The 18,802-nt window shown below is 39.1% G+C and overlaps 1 protein-coding gene, 1 long non-coding RNA gene and 1 other non-coding gene across 4 annotated transcripts; all 3 read right to left on the bottom strand.

Moving 5' to 3' along the window:
- Positions 1–432: 432 nt before the first annotated feature.
- LOC127089480 (small nucleolar RNA R71) lies at positions 433–539 on the bottom strand. The gene has a single exon (XR_007791068.1). It is a non-coding gene; the product is annotated as a small nucleolar RNA R71 (small nucleolar RNA).
- Positions 540–12,863: 12,324 nt separating this feature from the next.
- On the bottom strand, positions 12,864–14,842 carry LOC127085185 (uncharacterized). 2 transcript variants are annotated; one of them, XR_007788988.1, is made up of 4 exons: positions 14,413–14,842; positions 14,063–14,294; positions 13,605–13,759; positions 12,864–13,091 (listed from the first exon to the last, which is right to left on the bottom strand). It is a non-coding gene; the product is annotated as an uncharacterized LOC127085185 (long non-coding RNA). The 2 variants fall into 2 exon arrangements; XR_007788989.1 differs by having other exon boundaries at positions 13,675–13,759; positions 14,413–14,841.
- Positions 14,843–14,956: 114 nt separating this feature from the next.
- On the bottom strand, positions 14,957–18,253 carry LOC127081110 (PKS-NRPS hybrid synthetase cheA-like). The gene is made up of 3 exons (XM_051021394.1): positions 17,018–18,253; positions 16,556–16,890; positions 14,957–14,964 (listed from the first exon to the last, which is right to left on the bottom strand). The coding sequence occupies exons 1-3, from the start codon at positions 18,241–18,243 to the stop codon at positions 14,957–14,959; spliced, it is 1,569 nt and encodes a 522-aa protein (XP_050877351.1). The 5' UTR covers positions 18,244–18,253.
- Positions 18,254–18,802: the final 549 nt, after the last annotated feature.

The raw sequence follows: 18,802 nt of genomic DNA, 5'->3' as shown, positions 1-18,802 counted from the left end.
TATTCTTGATATCTTCTTTCCTACTAAACAAGACAAAAAGCCAACCATGGCTGAAGAAGGACCACATAATCGTCCTCTTAAATTCTACGTTACCCCGTCCCAACAAGGACCTCACAACAGCATTGCTTCCCCCCTATCAATCGAAACGATTTCGAGCTGAAACCCTCATTACTATCAGCAGTCCAACGACATCAATTTGCTGGAAATCCTATGGACGACCCTAATGAACACCTGACCAAGTTTGTGCAGTACGCAGACACTGTAAAGGCGAATGGTGTATCTCAAGATGCGATAAGACTACGCCTCTTTCCTTTCTTACTAAGAGACAGAGCTTGGGCTTGGTTGCAATCCTTGCCATCCAACTCAGTTACAACACGGGAAGAACTGAAGAACGTTTTCTTATCCCGATATTTTCCGCCGAGCAAAACTACTATGCTGAGAGCTCAAATCAATGGATTTCGACAAAAAGATGTAGAATCTCTATACGACGCGTGGGAGAGATACAAAGACATGATGAGGATATGTCCACATAACGGTCTCGAAGACTGGGTGATCATTCACTTGTTTTACAATGGGCTTCTGTATAACACAAGACTGACAGTAGACGCTGCCGGAGGCGGTGCACTTATGGACAAGCCATACAACGAAGCCTATCAACTCATTGAAAACATTGCCCAAAACCATTGCCAATGGGGAGGTGAAAGAACTCCAGTAGAAAAGTCCCAAACAAAGAATGGAATGTACAAAATCAGTAGCCTTGACCATGTCCATGCCGAGGTAGATGCCCTTGCTCAAAAGTTAGACAACTTGACCATACCACCCGCAGCCACCGTGGCTGCCGTGACTCCAAACTGTGAGTTATGTGGAAACCCTGGACACACTACACCAGAATGTCAGATATTAGCAGGTGTCCCAACCGATCAAGTAAATTACGCACAAGGAAATCCTTATTTGAATACCTACAACCCAGGTTGGAAAAACCATCCTAATTTTTCGTATAAGAATAACAATGCCCAGTATGCACCTGGCCAAGAACTAGTTGTTCCACTTGGACATCAAAAGTCAGCTAATAATGCTCCTAACATGCCTAGGATGTCAAACCTCGAACTAATGATGGAAAGCTTCATAGCTACCCAAGCTCAGACAACCGAAGACTTCTTGAACCAAAACATACATACTAGCGAGCAAAGTAGACGCCTTAGCCACCCACAATAAAATGCTTGAAACACAGATTTCACAAGTGGCTCAACAACAAGAATCTACAACCGCTCCAGCTGGAACATTTCCTGGACAGCTGCAACCTAATCCAAAAGGACATGTAAATGCCGTTATACTGAGGAGTGGAAAAGAAATAGACGGGCCCGTAGATCCAAGACTCCAAAACCCTGCCATGTACCAAAAACCAGACAAAACCTCAACTGAGCAGGTAAGTGAACCGAAGGAAATAGAAGATAATACCCGAGAGGCCGAAGAGAAAGAAAAACCTTATATGCCTCCACCTCCTTATAAACCACCCATTCTGTATCCTCAAAGGCTCGCAAGTTCTAAAACTGCAGGGCAAATTAGGAAATTTGTTGAACTTCTGAAGCAACTAAACATTACAATTCCCTTTACAAAAGCCATCACACAGATGCCCTCATATGCCAAATTTCTTAAGGAGATCCTATCCAATAAGAAAAAAATCGAGGATAACAAAACAGTTACACTTACTGCTGAATGTAGCGCAATAATCCAGAATAACATGCCTCCCAAACTAAAAGACCCAGGTAGTTTTTCCATACCTTATGTCATTGGAAAATTTGTCGTAGACAAAGCTCTATGCGATCTAGGAGCCAGCATTAGTATAATGCCATTAACCATCTGTAAAAGGCTCAATATGGGAGAATTAAGACCAACCAAGATGTTTGTTCAATTAGATGACCGCTCAATCAAATATCTTGTTGGTATACTAGAGAATGTCCCCGTACGTGTAGGACAATTTTACATTCCTACAGACTTCATAATCATGGACATCAAAGAAGATGCCAGTACACCTATTATATTAGGAAGGCCATTCTTAGCTACCGCCAGAGCTATAATAGACCTAAATAGAGGTAAGCTAACATTCGAAGTTGGAGAGGAAAAGGCTGAATTCATCTTAACACAATTCTTACAAGCGCCATCCATAGACGATACCTGTTATCTACTTGATGTCATAGACGAGTGCGTAAGAGAGATGGAGATGCAAGAAACCATATACTCTGATATAATGAAAATCCAAATCCCTCAAATCTTTGAAGACGATAATTGGCATGATCCATCCAAAATGACAATCTAAGCGAATGCTTAGCACTTACGCCTAACCACGTGCCATACCCAAAGAAACCTGACTTGGAATTAAAAGCACTACCAAAGAACCTAAGATAAGAATTCCTAGACACTGAACTCAAAAGACCAGTAATAGTCAACGCTGACTTGGGACAGATGGAAACTGAAAAGTTACTAGATGTGTTAAGAAAATATCCAACTGCGTTAGGATACAACATCGCCGACCTAAAAGGAATAAGTCCTTCTATCTGTATGCATCGCATTATGCTGGAGGAAGATTGTAAAACCTCTAGAGAACACCAGAGAAGGATCAACCCAATCTTAACTACGGTAGTCAAGGACGAAGTAAAGAAGTTACTAGATGCTGGAATCATATACCCGATCTTCGATAGTCAATGGGTTAGCCCCGTTCATGTAGTACCCAAGAAAAGGGGTGTTACAGTTGTTAAGAATGAGAAGGGCGAATCTATAGCATAAAGAGTTGTGATCGGAAGTAGAATGTGCATCGATTATAGAAAACTAAACAAAGCCACTCGGAAAGACCATTTTCCTCTACCTTTCATTGACCAAATGCTTGAACGATTGGCTAAGCATTCTCACTTCTGCTATCTAGACGGTTATTCAGGATTCTTTCAGATTCCAATCCATCCTGACAACCAAGAAAAGATAACCTTCACATGCCCTTATGGTACATTCGCTTACCGACGAATGCGATTCAGAGTATGCAACGCTCCCGCAACATTCCAAAGATGCATGATGGCAATCTTCGCTGATTTTATAGACGACATTATTGAAGTCTTTATGGACGACTTTTCTGTTTATGGGCAGAGTTTCGAAGGATGTCTGTCAAACCTTGAAATGGTACTTGAAAGATGCGTAAAGGTGAATCTCATTTTAAACTGGGAGAAATGCCATTTCATGGTCCAACAAGGAATCGTGTTAGGTCACGTAGTATCTGATAAAGGAATTGAAGTAGACAAAGCCAAGATTGAAATCATTGAGAACCTTCAACCTCCGAAAACCGTACGAGAAATACGAAGCTTTTTAGGACACGTCGGTTTCTACCGATGTTTCATCAAAGATTTCTAAAAAATTACCAGGCCACTTACGAGTTTATTAATGAAAGACGTTGATTTTATCTTTGATGAAAAATGTTTAACAGTGTTCAACCAATTAAAAACATCTTTAATCACCGCACCCATAATGCAACCACCTGACTGGAGATTACCTTTCGAAATCATGTGTGATGCGAGTGATTACGCCGTAGGCGCAGTACTGGGACAAAGAAAGGATAGGAAACTTCATGCTATCTACTACACAAATAGAACACTAGATCCATCCCAAATGAACTACGCCACCACTGAAAAGGAACTTTTAGCCGTTGTGTTTGCCTTGGACAAGTTCCATTCCTACTTAGTAGGGGCGAAAATTATTATCTATACTGACCACGCTGCTATTAGATATCTGCTAAGTAAGAAGGATGCCAAACCAAGACTTTTAAGATGGATCCTACTCTTACAAGAATTTGACTTAGAGATAAAAGATAAGAAAGGTACTGAAAACGTAGTAGCAGACCACTTATCACGAATCGAAGGGAATAAACCTGAACAAATTCCAATCAATGATGATTTCCCTTACGAACGACTCATAGCCCAAATGGAAAGCAACATGTCTGAATTAACAATAAATGATACCGGAATAGAAGAACCCGTGGAAGAAATTCATGCGAATGCAACTTTGCCATGGTATGCTGATTTTGTCAACTACCTAGCTGTTGGAGTGCTTCCACCGAACCTATCTTACCAACAAAAGAAGAAATTCTTTCATGTTCTAAAATAATACTACTGGGATGAACCTCTGCTTTTCAAAAGAGGTTCCGACGGTATTTTCCGTCGATGTGTTCCTGAGGATGAAATAGACGACATAATCTCTCATTCCCATTCCGTTCCCTATGAAGGGAACGCAAGTACCTCAAAGACCTGTACTAAGATCCTACAATCGGGCCTCTTTTGTTCTACTCTATGGAAAGATGTTCATAATGCGGTTATAAAATACGACCGGTGCCAACGCACTGGTAACATCTCAAGACGCGATGAAATGCCACAAACAGGAATCTTAGAAGTAGAAGTTTTCGATGTGTGGGGGATTGACTTCATGGGACCATTCCCACCTTCTTTTGGTAACAAGTACATACTCGTCGGTGTCAATTATATTTCAAAATGGATCGAGGTTGTAGCTTCTCCGACAAATGACACACGAGTAGTGATTAAGTTGTTCAAGAACATCATCTTTCCTAGATTTGATGTGCCAAAATTAGTAGTTAGTGACGGTGGCTCCCATTTCATATCAAACATCTTTGGAAAACTTCTTCTGAAGTATGGAGTCCGACACCGTGTAGCAACACCTTATCACCCACAAACTAGTGGACAAGTCGAAGTTTCGAATCGAGAGATCAAACAAATTCTAGAAAAGACTGTCGGAATATCCAGAAAAGACTGGTCATCTAAACTAAACGAAGCTCTGTGGGCCTATAGGACAGCTTACAAAACCCCAATAGGGACCACACCCTTTAAATTAGTCTACGGTAAATCATGTCATCTCCCTGTGGAACTAGAACACAAAGCTTACTGGGAAATTAAGACCCTAAATATAAATTACACTTCCGCAGGTGAGAAACGAATTTTGGACATTCACGAATTGGAAGAACTTCGACTAGACGCCTATGAGAATGCCAGGATATACAAAGAGCGAACCAAAAGATGGCACGACAAATGTATATCTAGGAAAGAGTTTAATGTCGGTGACATAGTACTACTATTTAATTCAAGACTTAAGCTTTTTCCAGGAAAACTTAAATCTAGGTGGTCAGGCCCTTTCGAAATCACAAAAGTCCTTAAAAGCGGTGTGATAGAAATCAAAGGTCGGAATAGTGAACCATTTATGGTAAACGGGCAGCGATTAAAACATTATCATAATATTGACAATAGAGACTATTCAAACAGTCTAAGACTTATAGAGCTGCCTGCTCAACCCCGAAACTAGTACATTGCAACATTACTGTCGAACTTACGACATTAAACAAAGTGCTTAGTGGGAGACAACCCACCTTTTCTTTTATTTGTTATCTTTGTTACTAAGTATTTTCCTTCTTTGACTTTCATTTGTATATTTGCTCCCCTTCCTTGATTCTATGCAGTAATATTTGTTGCTTCTAGTTACTAACTTAGAAACATTGGATACTGATTAACATGCGAATTTATAACTAGTTAGTTACTAACTTTCATCATGCAACCAGTAGACACAGTTTTCAGAGGCAGATTTCAGAGAAGGCGCTATGATTATTTAGCTCAGAAGGATATGGCTTTATCCATATATTATGATGGACCTACCATGGATAGGTTAGGTATCTGAGACAACATCTTGTTTATGTTTAACCAGTTAGGATGGGAGAATACTGCTATTAAGAGAAGGTTTGTCACTTACCGTGAACTCACCCTAGAATTCCTTAGCTCCCTAGTTTACAACCCCGAGCATGGTTACGGTCTTAACAAAGGGTTGATTTCCTTTAGGATGTTTAGCATGGACTTCACCTATAACCGTAGAGACCTTGCTGACCTCCTAGGATTTCCTAGTGGCCCATTTGTTTTCACTACCCACCAGGAGGAATTAATCGATGACATCGACCTAGATTACTTTTGGGGTAGTTTAACTGGAGATTACCACCCTAACCCAAACGAGATGCACTCCCAAATGATCCACAACCCTGCTATCCGCTACTTCCATAAAATACTAGCCCATACCCTGTTTGGAAAGGAAGAGAGCAACACCATAGTGTCACGAGATGAACTTTTCATCTTACTTTGTGTCGACCAAGGTCGACATGTCAATGTTGTGACATTTATGATGGAGAGATTCATTCACCTTGCAAAGAACAATCGCACCCCAATCATAATAGGTGGCCTAGTAACCATGATAGTTGATGCCATTGGACTTAGACTCCCGCTTTACGAGCATGTACCGTTTGGACACATTCGACCCATGGACATTGAATTTTGCTTTAACCGTAGAATCATAGGAAACCTTGGGCCGAATACTTTTGATTACCTCATTAACAATGAAGTTGTCAGACTATTTACCCTGCCTAACCATGAGAGAACAAGTGTTCATAACCGCAATAACTGGCTTTATGATTTAGATGAACACCCAATTGATCTACCTTCACCTCCTGAGACACCGCCTATATATAAGTATTTCAATGACCATATCCATGTTGATGAATCTGACCCTGAAACACCTCCAAACTACTATAACATAGATGAACCGGAACTTCCATCCTATGCAGATAATCTTGCCATGCTTCTTACCCATCTGAATGATTTCCATTCTGACATCACAACTATGAAAGAAGAGATAAAGATCATGCTCCTTGATGTCTTAGGCCTAATGGATGTCGCCGTCGAACAGTTTGATCATTGAACCAGGCTATAGCTACATTGGGATAGACCCATGGCTGATTTCACTGACCACTGATCTCTCCTACTCATGCTAAGCAATGAGGACACTGCTATGTTTTGTGTGGGGAAGGAGCATATTTTATTGCTTTTATTTATTGCTCTTTTATTGTTATTATTTCTTATATTACATTTAATTTTAATTTTTTAATTTAATAACATTGCTATTTATTTATTTATGCTTCTATATTTATTTATTTATGCTTCTATATTTATTTATTTATTTATTTATGCTTCTAAATTCAATTTCTCAGTCATTATATTATACTGTATTAAACTGCTGCAACATTTAATGAGAAAATTTGCAAACAAGCGTGTGACGACCGTCACATATAGTGTGACGCCCATCTCGCAGACGTGACGACCGTCACAGATCCACCACGCTCGTCACACATCATGCAGATGACCGTTATGCATAGTTGACCGTTGCAGACGACCGTTACACACCCGTTACGCGTGACGACCGTCACACCCCTGTGACAACCGTCACGAAACCAGAGAGCGCACCTATAAATACAGGCACACTTCCTCTCTTCTTCCTCATCAAATCATCCTACTCACACCACTATTCTCTCCATTATTCAATTTTTTACATCCTTTTAAGCGAGAAGCGTGTAACTCACGATATCCACCTCTCCCACCAACACCTATATTTTCATAAACCTCACCAATGGCCCGTCAAGAGAGAGTTGCTCCCGACCTCTCAACTGTCGTATTCAGAATTGGAGAAGCCGGTGAGCACCAAAGAGACAACTACCTAAAATTCTATCAATGTTCAGTCCAAGCTATGAGGTATGTTGATAACGAATGTCTGACGGAGCTGAGACTTTTAGATGGCGTGGGTTGGATGCTGAAAACTCCGGCTTAACACAGCTTTGCACCACACCGCAACCAACTTATGAGGCGCTGACTCTGGAATTCCTGAGTTCCTTCTCCTACATTACCCCCTCTGGCGCAACTCAGTTTCTCACCGGAGTCGCCACATTCAGAATGTTCGGTACCGAGTATTCCCTAAACCAAACTCAGATAGCGTGAATGCTTGGCTTCCGACATGGAGAGGGATTTCACTGCTGTATCCCTGACGGATGGTCAGAGATAGCATTTGGAGTGTGGCATAGCCTCACTAACATGAACGCCACAAGCTGGGATACGCTCAACGCAACTTACATTCACAACCCAGCTATTAGATATTTCCACCGAGTTCTGGGGCACACGGTTTTCGGAAGAGTCATCAATCACAAGGTAAACTCCAAGGAACTCTTCCTTCTCCACTGTGTGTTCACCCCGATCGCGTTCAATGTCACTTCATTCCTATTAGACAACATTCAGGCTGCTTACATGAGAGGCAGCCAGGCGTTTTGTTTTGGGGGAATCATCACCTCCATAGCACTAGGCCTGAATCTAGGAGATAGGCTCGCCGACTTGCCAGCCTTGCCAACCGAGTTCCTCGACATCGACAATTGTCGTGCTTCACACCTCATCAAGGCCAGAGACGACGGGAAGTATCATCCTGTGATTAGAAACAAAATAGTTCGAAGCATCATCATGCCCAACAGGAACCGAACAGATCCGCAGAATATGGAAAATTGGATTTTTGATCTGGACGCCCCTGAGGAAAATGAAGGAAATCCTAATAATGGAGCAGATGAAGTCGAGGAAGAACTTGACCGAGGCATGCCACAGCCACCTCTGGAGTACGCTGCAGAGACATCTTCCCGAGGCCAGCAAAGAAACGAGCGACGACCCGCCACCATGGAAAACATCTACGCTGAGATGTTGCGACACAACCAGAGGATGGAAGAACGCCAGACGGAAATAATGCAAGCAATCCAGCAGATACAGCGGGATCAGCACGACTATGCAAACTGGCACGACCAGGGGATGGCAGAGCTTTCAGACCAGATGAGTGCCTTGACATTCGCGTAGATGCCATCCAAGAGTACACTCAGCATGTGGGATTGGATCCTACCCAGCGAGGAAGAGGTGAGCGTGCACAAGCAAGAGCCAGAGCACGCAGAGGCCAATAGCGTGATGGCGAGTAGTTATCTTTATGTTTCTTCCCTTTTACTTTATATTGTCGCATTAGGGACAATGCTTTATTTAAATGTGGGAGGAAATCCTTATCTTTCCTTTACTTGTTTCTATTTTTAGCCAATACAAAAAAAAAAAATTATCCTTATTAAATCGTTACCATCATTCAATCATTTATACATAATTTGGCATAACAAAATTTTTTGTCCTTAAGATTAAATGCATACCCTACGAGTATATAGGTTGTCTTATAGATGTTCTGTTAGGAAAATGAGAAAAATCTAACAAGATTGATACCGTCCCGACACCTTAGATCCCTCACTTCTGCAAGATCAGTTTGAATACCCATTATACCGATACCTTAAGTCTCTGTTCTAGAGTAACCCCTAGTAGTTTATACTAGCAGTCAGCACCGTCTCAAGCACAAACCACGTGAAGAGCCGATTAATATAAGTGTTTGATGCCTACGAATTAAAGAAAATTCTTCATACTTTTGCTATCATGAAATCGATACATGAACCATACAAACGGTTGCAAGATATACAAAAGGAAGGAACAGAAATACCCGGCTGGTTGGTTCAGAGGTACCTGGTACTGGACTCGATAGGGCGAACTACGGTTCGATCCCCCATAACCTTCAAAAAGGGGATATATAAAGGGGTACCGCACTAGTGTACCAGACCCCGTGCTAAGAAAAGGATCAAAGTCACTAACCGGCTACTTCACTAAGTGCGTGCGAAGGCAAAGGGCTTAATGTGATTGCGCTAGAACGAAACCGGGTGAAATAGGAACGAGAGACACTAGGTTGAGCTATAATGGCATGATTCGAACTGGCTTTTACAAAGGAGAGATCTACGTTAATGCTTATTGCTTGTGTCGTCACTGTATCTTTAATGTTTTACTTGAATACCCAGTAACTGTCAGGACAGAAGTTGGAAACGGAAAAACGGCTACTCTCCCTCTGCAATTTATTTTCTACAGCCTTTTAGCTTTTTAGTGTTATTTTCTTTCAGGAACATTTGTTTTCCCTTTCCGAAAGTCAGTTACCATTCCGTTTAGAATTTCCGTTTTCCCCTTCCTTTTCCGTTTTTTAGTTAGCCAAAGTAGTAGTTTCCTACACTGGGGAACTACTACACTTTATTTAAGTTAGTAAGCAATTGTATCGAAGAAGCAGAATCCTACCGACCTGTGGAGGACTGCTCAAGTACTCCAAGATTCGACGTACTCTGTTAATCCAATTGCCAGGTTTTTATTCAATTATTATTATTATTGCTCTGTTATTATTATAATTATGTTTGCTGCACTGTTAATTTGTTTATGCCCGTCTGTGTTTGCGTTATTTAACATGTCCGGCTAAACTACCGGTATCGGTATGTAACAATTTAATTAGACGGGATTTAATTATAATCGGTGAAAACTTCTTATCTCAAACAATCTTTTCGACTGTGGTTTTTAATTAACTTTTTCCCAAAAGTTAGAAGCTATTTAATACGATTTTGCCACGAGAGTGGGAAATTAACTAAGGTGAGATCCAACAATCGCGAGAGCGTGAGGCTCGAACTGGATAGTAAAAACTAGGCATTGACTTTAAAAACAGCGAGAGCACTTTAAAAGCAATTAGAACTTATCTATTTTCAAAAAGTATTTTTAACTTCAAATGGGACAACGAGAGCGTACATTCTGACTTAAAGGTATATGCCGAATCAACAACCACGAGAGTGTGAGAATAAGCCTTTTAAATAAGTATTTTCTACTGAAAGATATTTGGTATTTAAATTATACACCGGTGACTTATCGAATCCCTGACGATTAATGCGTTGCATACTGATTCCTCCTATTAATACTTTCTTAAAACTTAACTTCCCTTAGATTTAATTTTCTGCAACCAAACTTCTAAAAATCATTCCCTTAGCTAAACATAGTAACGTCAGTAGCATTAGTTTGACCATCGGTCCCTGTGGGTTCGATATCTTTTAAAACTAAAACGACTGGACTGTGCACTTGCAGTCAAGTACCCGATAGACTATATTCTATATACAATCACGAGACGTATCAATAGATACTTCACGTTAAGATATTTTTGTTACAGAAATAAATTTATCTACTTTTTTATCATGATTATTGAATATATTGAATGTGGTTCTCACATTTGTACTAATGTGCAAGGGCTAAAAAGGAGTAGAGAATTAGAAAAAGGTGAAGTTGATCTACGAGTTATAAATAGAGCAAAGGTTGTTACTTTAGCTGTAGGAACTTATGTATTGACTTTACCTAGTGGCTTACTAATTCACTTAGAGAACTGATATTATGTACTTGCAATTAGCAGAAATATTATTTTTGTTTCTTGTTTGGACAAGTTTGATTTTTCATTTATAATAAATATCAATTGTTGCTTTATTTATTTAAATGATATATTTTATGCTACTGCATAAATGAACAGGTATTATATGTCCTTGATCTTGAAATGATAATTTATGACATTAATGCTAAAATGATGAAATCTAATAAGTTAATCTGACTTACCTTTGACATTGTCGCTTAGGTCACATAAATAAGAAATATATTTCCAAACTCCATAAAGATGGACTCTTGGATTACTTGGAAATATGACAAAGTCCCATTTCATAAAAAAGGTGAAAGGGCTGGTGATCTTTTGGCCCTCATACATGCTGATGTATATGGACCAATGAACACACCATCCATAAGAAGTTTTGAAAATTTCATCACATTTACCGACAATTACAGTAGATATGTGAAGCTAGCGAAAATATACCCGAACGCATCACACGCTCGAAGGTACAACAGAGTCGCCATCAAACTTGATTTATTCCCAAAGGGAAGGGAAAACATTGATAAAACCCGGGGGAAGAGAAAATGGGTAAGGAAGTCGGTTATGCAACAAGAAGGTATTAACACACCCCACTTTCATTGTACTCAACAGAAACCGTTTTGATTGTTCTAAGCTCGAATGAATGTTATATCTAAAGGTTTCTCACAAAAGGATAAAGGGAAATAAAGGGAATAAATAGAGTGCTTGGAGAGGATTAGGGCCCTCATGCCTACGTATCCTTATAGTGCAATAAGGAATTTAGAGTTCCGTAGTTCATAGAACTAATGATGGGAGATGAAAAGAAGAGTGATAACTGTCGTACCCCAAAATTTGTCCTCCCCTTTTCATCTTTTCATTCAACCTATGACTTGAGACCCATCTATACTCATCCATGTCTCATTCACATGCATCATGCATTCATGTTAATACAAGCAGCAATAGATTCAAAGTTGCTTACTGGTTCAAACTAGGGTTTTGTTTGAGGAATGGTGGATTGCTCACCACATGGAATGCAAACCCTGACCTCATGCTCTCTTATGTCTTGAGTCTTGGAAATCACATCATGACCCTCATTTATCCATCTGAAATCCTAATCCTTGTTGTTGTCCTATCATTTGTGGTTATCTGATCACTTGAGGACTACCTCATACCCTAATTTGTGCCTCCCAATTGACTTTTTTGTCAACTAGTTAACCAAAGTCAACAATTCCATATATAGTCTTTCTAAACTCAACTTGGCTTGTTTATATACCATTTCCATATCAAGTTTGATGGCATCAATTATGTTCCTTTCTACTAATTTGTTTCTACTCACATCAATAAAGTCACGAGAAACCAAGGTGTTAAAAGCTTCCATGTTCTTGTTCATGTATGCACCATGTTAAACTCACTTTCAATTTCCATTAACATTTCAACTAATATTTTGAAATCAATTTCAAACCATTTCAAGTTAACTCTTAATTAACATTTTGACCTTTTTTTAATATTATTCAAAATCATAACTAATTCACCATAAATCCACATTCATGGTTAAATCATATTTTACAATAATGTCCAAGACTTTTTCAATCACAGTTTTTAATTCAAATAAATTTTCAATACAATTTCCCATTTCAAACCAAGCATTTAACTCATTTGACTCTACAGATATCCATTTAATTTGCAATTAACATATGGATCCATACTTAAAACAAACTTTAGAAACTTTCTTCAAAACCAACTCAAATACAATTTTAAAAACCAATTTGGTTTCACATAAGGAGCATCTTCGTATGTTTCAAACTCTTAAAATTCCTTATACAACTACTATTACATGATCAAGAGAATTACACAATCTAACATCTATCCCTAAACCATCATCTTAATCCTCAAGTCTTGGTATCCTTGATCATATCCATTTGCCATGACATGACCTGTAAAAACACATATAACACCATTAGATCACCAAGCGTAACTTTGTTCAATGCATATCACTTCTCAACACAAAATCAAGCCAAGCAAGTCATGAATAATTGAATCCCTAACATCCATTGTTATTGCTCATCTCAATTTTTTGAAAACATAACATTTTCTAATTAGTCAATAAACTTAATTTAACTAATACATAACATGGCCATTTAGTTCCTAAAATATGAGCCAACATTCAATCGATTCAAACCATACCCTACACACAATGTCAACAATTCATCCATTTTAATCTAACAATTTCCTAACATAAACAATTCATCCTCATATAACCAATTCAATTTCAGCATATTTCAACTTAGTTAACCTACTGACATAACAATTGTTAGCTTCCTAATTCAGAATAAGTCCTAACATTGATCGTTAACATAACAAGTAGTTCATTCTAATAGCCCATCCCATTTTATCCCATAACGGTTCAGTCACGAAGCAATGTAAAAGAGAACCAAACAAAGCATTACATTTTAATACCATGATAACAAGCTTACACAGCAGGCCAAAATCCAAATCAACCATGAGCAAGTAAACAACCTGCAGCATGCGAAACCATTTTGCAATGTGGTAACATTCATCTCAAAAATAGAATTGCCTCAAAACACTGATAACAACAGCAAGCCTGCAAGTGCGTACAATTAATTAGTTAACATCCAAAACAAAATGGAGCAAACAATTAACCTAGCAGCAACAGGGTATAATTGGATTTTCATTTCCCTCTAACCATATTTCATTCCCAGCTGACTGATTTAACATCACTTAACAAAAATTTCGACAAACCTATAACTAATCCTAATAGAGGAATTTAGCAGAATTGAACAACTAACTAAATCTTAATTTCTAACTGACAGTTCATTTGAGCTGAATTTTATATCAATTTCAAGGATATTTCTAACCACCAACTCAGAATGCTATAAAAACTCACCATACTGAGATTCTGCGTTTTCTGCAAAAAACTTCATTCTCCATTTTGCTTCACCTTCATCTTCCTGCTTCAAATCCTTCACCTTCATCTTCCTGCTTCACAATCTTCACTCTTCATCCAATCTTCAAATCCTTGAAATCTTCACTCTTCATCCACGCACAAGCTTTTTTCACTCTAAATCTTCTTCATTAATCAATCTTAACTCTCAGAGTCTCACGATTCGTAATACTCTCTGCATATGCACATCAAAAACAAGAACATTACAACAACATCACAGAGCGAAGAAGAATAAGAGAAGAAGATCCAAACATGCTTTGTAATTTGAGTAAAGGAATCAAGAGTCACATTACCCGAGGAGACGAATCTCTGGAGTACTTCAGGAAACGCCACTTCTGAAGAGCCGCCGAAGCTACTCTGGCAGGTAAATAATCCTCCGCTTCTTCTTTTGATTGGATCCTGAATCGCCACCACAGTTTAGTTTTGAGCTTCAGGATTTAAAGCCATACCCTCGTAGGTTTCGATTCCCTCGCGATATCTTATGATTTCTTTTGATCTGGAAATTTAGGGTTTATTTGGGGTTTTTCTTCGATTCGGGCTTAGGGAAAGGAATCAAATGGAAACGGTGTGAGATCGAGATAGAGTGAGAAAGTATGAGTGTTTTGATGTAACATTTAGGGGGTTAGGTCATCCGCCGCCGCCGGTGGCGAATTCCAGCGCGACGGAGGGGTTGTTTCTCAGGAGAAGCAAATGAAGAACATTTTTCTCCGAGCGCATTGTCCCTGTTTTGAGCGGATCCATGGAAATCATACATGGCTTGGGCCTTGGAATCCCTTGGGCCCATTTATTTTACTCAATGTACCGTCTGCTCCATATCGCACCACAGAAAATTTTACCCTATACCCCTACAATTGTACCCATACCCCTACATTTAAATTTTTTTGACCAAAATACCCTCATATAAATAGGGTATATTTTCCGTTTCAAAATTTTTTTACCATTTTCGTTGAAGACTTCCGGAGAAGAAATTTTTTTGGCGTTTTTGCATTGTATACCGGAACACTTAAGAGTAAGTCTTCCGGTTTGAAAAGTGTATACCGGAACACTTCTCTAAAGTGTTCCGGTTTGTTGTTTTTATGGACACTGAACCGGAAGTCTTCTAGAAAGTCTTCCGGTTTGTATACTTGTATACCGGAACACTTTCTTCAAGTCTTCCGGTTTGGATGATGTGTACCGGAACTCTTCTTTGAAGTGTTCCGGTACGTAATTTTTATTTTATTTTTTTATTTTTAATTTTAATTATTTTTTTTTACATTATTTTTGCAGTGGTTCGAAGAAGAGGTGCAGATGGCCGGATTCCAGTCCGCACGTTAGACCGGGGTGCATCTTCATCTGCAGCTGCAGCTGAGCCGACTGGATATCCAGGAGGGCCGTACGATACATCGCTTTTGGTGAAGTACGAGCATCATGTTGCTCGACATATATGGTTCGGTGAGGTAAGTAAACGGACTATATTTGAAAATGAATAATAGTTGAATATTTTATAATTTGTTTTCTAATATGTGTTTTAATTGTTTTTAGGAAAGAGGACCAAAGAAAGAGTTGAAGGTTGCCGGACATGGACTGAAGTTGAATTCTAGGGTTCCATTGGCTCTTCCACCACAGATGGAGAGTTGGGTATCTAGATCCGGTTTAGCTTCACTGCAGAGAACGAGTCTGAACAAGATAGACACAAATCTTGTCTCTGCATTGGACGAGCTGACACCTACCGACGTCATCTGGCGACCATTTGAGGATCATAGAGCATGGCGTGTATTTGATGAGATATGTCTTTACAGGGGCTGTTTGAAGTGGGGTGAAACAGTTGTTCCATACTTGCCTGATAGATGTTTACGTCAGTTCGGGTATAGGCAGTATGTTCCATCCCCACCTCTGGATTGTATGATGGCGACGGATATTGATGTTGATTGGATCAGTTACCATCAGAGTGTTGTCGATGTGATCGGTTCATCTTCCGTGGCCACCACTCCATCTGAGGTAGTAGACGGTTATCTGGAGTGGTATTATCGTGTTTCCCATCCACGGTTGGTCCCTCCCCATCGTGACGCTCCTAGAGAGGTACCCGTTCCTGTATGTGACGCCGGGCCATCTGATCCTGATTGGGCTCGTGTATCTACATTGATTCGTCGCTATCTGAGACAGGTTAATGTTGAAGAGGAAGATCCACAGTTTTCTGATTTATTTGAAGCTTTGCATATTTCTCGTTCACATTGATTATATGTATTAAGCTTTGAATATAATAGACATAATAATATAGATTTCATGTTTTGATTACATATTTATGTTTTGATTACATAATCATGCTAATACAGGTGTAAGTAATTGCCAATGTTGCATACGTCCTGCAAATCCTAGCATCCAAGTAGTTGCTATATGAGAACGAAATTTCTTCCAATCTAATGTGACCGGTGGCAATGGGTATCGGTATCGGTATACCACCTACTCTGTATCTTCCTAACTCACAAGCACAAGGTAACCCATAAGATGTTCTAAGAGTACAACCACATATTTGCCTGTTAGTTCCAACATAATCAACTCTCAATAACTCTTCAGCAATACGTCTCAAAGCAGCTCGAGATACGGAACCACGCAAATAACCATAAAAGGGACTTACGTGCGCGTTCTCAACTTCGTAAAAACTCTTTTGAAATGAAGCTCTAATGTTTCCCAGTTGTAACCTCAAGTTGTTATTCATGGCTTCCCAACATTTGACCATGTCACCTATACTGTTTCCTAACATCTGCTTTAACTTCCAATGAGCAGATTCAACCCTAAAAATATCAGATATAAAAAATACCATTAGATATTGAAAATATCAAGTATTAAAAATATCAAATATTGAAAATAACACATCAAAAAACATAAAAAAAATATCAAATATAAAATTATAAGACGTACCGATTAGTCGTTGTGTTACCCAAATGTAGGACTCGATTAATCCATGCTCCAACAAATCTATGCCTATGTGGAGTCAACCATGTGTCTTTCACATAATTAATAAATCCACTATAATCAACACATGCTTGCTCAAGTTGATGCAACCGCTGACCATACTCAACCTCATCACTAGCCCAGACAACTTCCATCCATAATGTGTCTATCGTCTTTTGCAGGTCATTCACCACATGTTGTTTGCATTTGGCACCAACGTTTTTGTTAATGTGAAATCTACATAGCAAATTAATCGAGTTGGGAAACACAACTTCAATTGCTTTCATCAAAGCAAGATCTCTATCTGTCAAAATCACTTGTGGACACATGTCTTTCTTCACAAACAACTCTTTTAATTTCTCCAATACCCAGCAAAAATTCTCTGTTTGCTCAGACTCCATATATGCAAATCCAACAGCAAAAGTCAACTCAGTCGATGTCATGCCAACAATTTCAAACAAAGGTTGTCTATATTTGTTTGTCTTGTAGGTGCTATCCATAACTAACACAATCGGAAATATATTCAACAACTTCACTGAATCAGGATGTGCCCAAAATATCTCTCTCACCACTTCCGAGTCATCCTTTTTCCTACTCCAATACACATATCCTGCATCCTCAATAAGCTTAAACAGATGTTGTATCTCACTCCTTGGACCTCTTATCTCTTTTTCTATCACACTCTTATGCTTGTATACTTGCGTAATACGAGTGACATTCTCAGGAAACTTGTCTTGCAAGGAAAGCAAAATGTTTCTAGGTGCTACATGTCTCTTTGCCAAATCAGCGACATGTTGCTTCTCATCTGTGGTCAACCTACCAATAAACGAATGACCTTCTAATCTATCAGGTAAACCATGATTATGTAACCCACATTTTACATCAATCTTCCAACCAGATCCATCTTTCGCCGGAGTCGACCTGATTTTAAATGGACATCCACATTTCTTGGACGCACTTTGGGTACCACTATCACTAATCTTGTGTTTCCCACCTTTATCACAGCCAAATATTATTTTGTTACTTCTCCCTCTCTTCCCCGTTTCAGTATCTGAACGACTGATAATAACAGTTACTTTATTGTCGATTCCAACCTCTTTAATCCATCTGATAACCTCTTCTCGTGTACCAAATCTTTCCGTCGTCATAAACGCATCAGTAGTATCTACACATATTTTGGGAAGATTTTCCATTTCTGTAAAAAAAAAAAACACGTACCGGAAGACTTAAAGAAAGACTTCTGGTACACAAAAAAAGCAAACCGGAACACTTCTCCAAAGAGTTCCGGTATGCAAATTTTTTTTGAAATTTTTTTATGTGAACCGGAACTCTTTCCTTAAATGTTCCGGTTTGCTTTTTTTGTGTTCCGGAAGTCTTCCCAAAAGTCTTCCGGTTTGGAAAAATACATACCGGAAGTCTTTTTGCAGGTGTTCCGGTGCGAGGGGTGTGAAAGTGTAATTTTTGTAATTTTCAACTGAATGGTAAAAATGAAATGGTAAATTGGTTAAAACCAATTAAGGGTAAAATGGGAATTTTTAAATTTTTGTAGGGGTATAGGATTAATTGTAGGGGTACAAGGTAAAATTTTCCGCACCACATTTTGGCTTGGATGGTGATTATGGGCTTCAAGCCCAAATATTGCTATTTGCACCCTGCACAAGTGTGCCATCCCTTTTTATTTGGTAGCGAATTTTGGGCTTTAGGCCCAATAATCTCTTATTGCACCTGGTTTTCAGACCCAGACCCTTGGTG

This window comes from Lathyrus oleraceus, chromosome 5, assembly GCF_024323335.1.
Source record: "Lathyrus oleraceus cultivar Zhongwan6 chromosome 5, CAAS_Psat_ZW6_1.0, whole genome shotgun sequence".
In the NCBI taxonomy this organism is placed as follows: Eukaryota; Viridiplantae; Streptophyta; class Magnoliopsida; order Fabales; family Fabaceae; genus Lathyrus; species Lathyrus oleraceus.
Note: the sequence above shows the minus strand (reverse complement) of the source record. Positions and strands in the feature narration are given on the sequence as shown.